The 5,045-nt window shown below is 35.7% G+C and overlaps 1 protein-coding gene across 1 annotated transcript in view; it reads right to left on the bottom strand.

Annotated features, from left to right (window-relative positions):
* The window catches only part of PRPF4B (pre-mRNA processing factor 4B), a 19,044-nt gene extending 15,365 nt beyond the window's left edge, over positions 1 to 3,679 (bottom strand). Inside the window, exons 1-2 of the mRNA XM_010187402.1 lie at positions 3,675 to 3,679; positions 1,400 to 2,593 (exon numbers count right to left, since the gene is read on the bottom strand). Of these exons, the coding sequence (XP_010185704.1) occupies positions 1,400 to 2,593; positions 3,675 to 3,679 (1,199 nt within the window). The remainder of the gene's footprint in view (positions 1 to 1,399; positions 2,594 to 3,674) is intronic.
* Between the last annotated feature and the right edge of the window lie 1,366 nt (positions 3,680 to 5,045).

Here is a 5,045-nt window from a genome sequence, read left to right as displayed (position 1 = left end):
TCCTGCTTATTCACAAACACTTTCAGCAGAAAATATTAGTAGTCCCCCACTCACATGCTGCTCACCATGCTGTTACAGAAGTATGAATCTGACAGCGAAATTCTAGACACACACACGACTTGAAATAGTGTCTAGACAACTAAGTCAGACTGGCTGCAATGCAAGCTGTCATCAGAAATTAAAACTGAAAGATGCAAGATGCTACAGAAGAAGAGTCAAATCCTGTGTCAAAGAAACATAGTGGTTGTGTCGATACATTCCTGATTCACCAGATCACAGTCAGATAGAACTGCCAGTGTTTATAATACTTGCTTAATCTGGTTAACACCACTGGGGCCATCCTTCAAAGTACCCATAGTATTGCTAAGCAGTAGTACAGACAAATAAGCTGATAATGCGCCTGCAGAAGAAACCCCATACTTGAAACCAGAGTAATCTTCCATGATGCAGGCAAAAAGACTACCACATTTATTAGACATTTATTTACTGAGCCAGATCTTTGTGGTTCCAATCCACAGTTTTAAATTCACACTCCCTTTTTCTTAATTCTTGGAGTGAGTGAAGCTAAACCCTATGATAAAACATTTTAAACTATTCATTATCCAAAAGTAATGCTGAATTCTTCTTGTTGAACATTTTACTTTTAATGAATTTACTTCCAAAAATGTATATATTTGTATTGTTCTCTGCTTCAGTACTTAACATCCAAGCCCTATCAGCTACAGAGAAGATGTTAATTATTGTCTTGTGGTTTATATTAAATTTCAAGGTAACTGGTTTCATAGGCTGAATTATCTTTTTAAAAATAGCCAAGACTAAAAATACATTGAAAACATTTCAGCCTTCCTCCTTTAAGTGTATGGAAAATACGGTAATAATATACAACAGATTAGTAATGAAGCAACACTACCATACCTCTACCAAATGAAAAGTATTCTTAAGAAAAAAAAACAAAAAACAACTGTGAGAAGGACACCTTGATATAAAAGACTTGCTTACATTCACACATGCTGACTTTATCATGAGCGTTTTTTTGAGGAGGAAAAGGAGATAATTACCCACTTTTTGCCAACAATTATATGTAAATAAAAGAGAAACCAAATTCTGAATTCAACTGAGTGACAAAAAGGAGAAGCAGAGCTACAAATCTTGTCCCAGTAATGGTGTGAACCGCAAAAAACTCGGCACTTTAACAAACAAAGCTGAATTTGCATTTCTGGCAGCTGGGAGAATTTTTAAAAAACTGAATACAAACAAAGTAAGCTCCTAATACAATACACAATCTGATTACTTTTTTAAATGGCTAATTTAGAAGGAAACAAGGAGAGAAACACCAAACGACAAGATAGTTCATCCTGTAATGCATTTTTGCAATGGTTCATGACATCTTTTAAGTTACCTGGGAGAAGAAAGACGCCTCCTTTCTGATTCTCTTCTTTTCCTTTCTGCAGACCTACTCCTCACTCTTCTAACTGGAGACCGGGTTCGAGAGGGTGACTTACTCTGTTTGGATCTACGATCATTAAAGAGAGGGGATCTGCTTCTTCTTGACTTTTCACGTTGTTTGGGAGATAAGCTTCTTCCTTTTGGGCTACGGCCAGGTCGTCTAGGGGACCGGTTTTCTTTCCCTGAAGAAGCATCTTTAGAAGGAGATTTAATTGGCTTTTTTTCTTTGTCAGTCTCTGATCTCCTAGGTTTTCTATCTTTGGACCGTGATCTTCTATCTTTGGATTTGCTTCTTAGTTCTGTTGGAGATTTAGATTTTCTGCCACGATCTCTGCTTTTGTTTTCATTTACAATTGGAGACTTTCTGCGATCTCTTGATTTACTTTTATCATCAGCCTTATTTCTGTCCTCTGGGGGAGATTTAGACTTTCTGTTTTTCTCCTGAGATCGCCTTTTAAGCATTGGAGACCTAGATTTCCTTGTCTGATCTTGAGACTTACTTCTCTTATAAGGGCTTTTTGATTTCCTCCTCTCTTTTGACTTGCTTCTAGTTGTCTTCTCTTTGATTCCATCAACTCCTACCTTGCCTTTCTTTTTGTCAGATCTGTGCCTAGTCCTTTCTTTTGATTCACTCTTATTTCCTTTCTTGGAACTAGTTTTATTGTCCACAGGTTCTAATTTGCCCTTAGTGTTTGACTTGGCTGCAGGTCTCGTTCCATTTCGCACTTTTTCATTAATCTCCCCCTCCTCTTCAGATCCTGATTCATAACCTTGTAATATTAATCCCATCCCAGACTGGACTTTTCCTTCCATTAATTCATTTTCAAGTTCAGCTTTCAATAATGCTCTTTGTTTCTCCAAGTCTTCCAGAGGAGCTAAAAAATCAATTTTAGTTCTTTTAGCTGGTCCATCTTCCTTGTCAGAGGTATCAGCTACCTCTTTCCGTTTATGTTTCTTATGTTTGTGTCTGTGTTTATGTTTTTTGTCCTTATCTTCTTCTGAAGAATGTTTATGTTTCTTGTGTTTACTTCGGTGTTTGTGTTTCTTTTTTTTGTGTCGGCTGTGTTTGTTCTGAGGTTGGTCTGCCTCTGATACTTCCCCATTTTCTTCATTTACACTTTTCTCAGATGCATCAACATCCTCGACCCTGCAAAAAACCCAAACACTACAGATCAGTACTAACATCAACTCACTGGAGCCCTTAATCTTGTGGTGACAGTCTCTTTTACGACAGAAACTAACTGGCATTTAATAACACATCTTTGAGAGAATTAAAAATGTATGACTAACATAACTAACTTATAACAGCAGATATGCTTCCTTGTGAACAGTTATGATGGCAAAAAGAAACACTACAGAAGGCAGAGACAGCAAATGCACTAACAAAACAAAATGTGTGGGTGAAATCACTACTTATGCTTTTAGGTTCAATACTGACAATATCTGTTAAGAGTATACAACAGTGCTGCATATTTGCACATCCTGTCAGACCATCATCTACCTTATCTGCTGCTCCACTCTGATGCTTAACCCAAGCTATGCTTTTTAAAAGTATTTTCAAATGGCAGAACACAGTTGTGCTCCAAAGATCAAAACTTACTTCAAGGGATGGCACTGACCACCTAATGACAAAACCTCAGTTTACTGACTCTCTTAACTGATATTTCTTTCTGTAAGTGTACACATCTGTTAGTAAATCAAGAACTGTTCTTATCATGCATTTATATTATTTATGCAATACAAGGAACACTATCGAGGAACAGGATAAACTAAGGAAGTCTAATTTCAGGAAAACTTTCTGAGAGTATACAGCAGACTATCAGCTTTCCAAGAAAAGAGCTGAAATCTTTAGACCTGTAAAATGGTATTGGCCAAAAAAGCAGAAAATAAGTCTACAGCTAGTTACTATTATTATTATTATTACTAATGTATAGTGTTTCTTCTAAAAAAATTAATTTCAATTAGCTAGTCAGAGAAACAGGTAGTTTAAATAGTGTACTTCATAACTCCAAAAATTATAAAATTCAGTCCTAACATGCATTCATTTATATTATCTTCCTTAGATGCTGAAACTGGCTTACTAATAAATTTTTTAGTGTTTACCAAATACCTCCTGATCTCCTTCAGAATACAAATTAAGTTACTGTCTGTGGGATGATGGATATTTGCTTTTTGAAATCTGTTGCCAAATATTACAAATGCCAGAGTTCACATTTCTACAAACTCACACCATCTAAGCTACAGTTTTGGACTTTACTAGCTAACACTAACAACTTAAATACAGCTCCTTCTGAATTCCAACCCTCATTCATTGAAAAGAAATTTCCTAAACATCATGGTCAGGAGTGGTGGGAGGACATACACAGAAATGTAGAGACATCTTCCAAAGTCTGCTAGTTTCATATGACAGATGTTCCTGAAGAATATGGTCAATGATCCAAGAGAACATATCAGAGTTAAGGCCATACAAGCCAGGCCCAAAGGATGGCACTTCACTATAATTCCATTAGTGTCTGCCTTATTAAAGACAGGATCCTCAAAGAGTGCACAGTTACTGATTCTCTCCTGGTTGAGTTAATGCAAATTCCAGCACTAGTAAATAATCCAGACTTTTCTGCAACACTAAATGTATTTGCTAAAACCATTAACACTTTTGTGCTCTGAAATAAGAAACTTCCTAAGGGAACAGATTGTTTTAGTTAAAAATATGCAATTTTCAGTTATTTAAATCAGAATGTTGTATGCTTTTTGTTCTGCATCCTTCCCACTACTTCTGCTTACAGCACAAAGAAAGAAGGGTGTTTTACTTAATTGCTTCCTCCTGACACTCTACACTATTATGACAACAGAATATCAGAAAGAAAGAGGACATGCTGCCTTAAAATCAGTTTGCTCTATGTTGGCATTTGGCATAAAAGTAATAAAAAAAGAAGGAAAAACTATTACATATAAAACTTTTTCAACTTGGCTTTGCAATTCAGAGCAAGTATATCAGTGATATAAGCTGGCTAAAGGGCACAGAAATGTCACAAGGAGAATTTTAAGGCGACTAAGCATCTTTCAAGATTTCTCTTGGTTGGATAGAGGATGCTGTATAAGTCCCAAATAACACATTAACAGTACTTCACTGTAATATAAAAATATTACAGAACAACAAAAATCACACCCATTCAAACTGCTTCAGATTAACTCTTCCTTCTCTCAACAGCAGAAAGTTACTCTAAAAGCTATAAGGAAGTTATTTTGTTATTGCATGTATATATAATGTATGTATAATTGTATGTATGTGTAATGTTATGTAATAACCTCACCTTACATTCTGTAAAAACAAGCTGGTAGTGGAGGTGTCAGATGAGATACAGCACCACAGCAATACCCCAGGCCACTACAGACTGCCAATACAACTGCTGGGTTTTCTGTTTGTTTGTTTGGTTTTTTTGCATTTGTACCTTAACAGTAAAATTATTATTAATTTTGTTAACATGCATTAAATATTTCAGAGTTTATTCACGTACAGGATTCTGTTTATTTCAAGAAATTCTATCAAAACATGGATAAACTTTTACTTCATATAAATGTGTCAGAGATGCAATGACATC

Source organism: Mesitornis unicolor, unplaced genomic scaffold (assembly GCF_000695765.1).
Source record: "Mesitornis unicolor isolate BGI_N332 unplaced genomic scaffold, ASM69576v1 scaffold22976, whole genome shotgun sequence".
Taxonomy (NCBI): domain Eukaryota; kingdom Metazoa; phylum Chordata; class Aves; order Mesitornithiformes; family Mesitornithidae; genus Mesitornis; species Mesitornis unicolor.
Note: the sequence above shows the minus strand (reverse complement) of the source record. Positions and strands in the feature narration are given on the sequence as shown.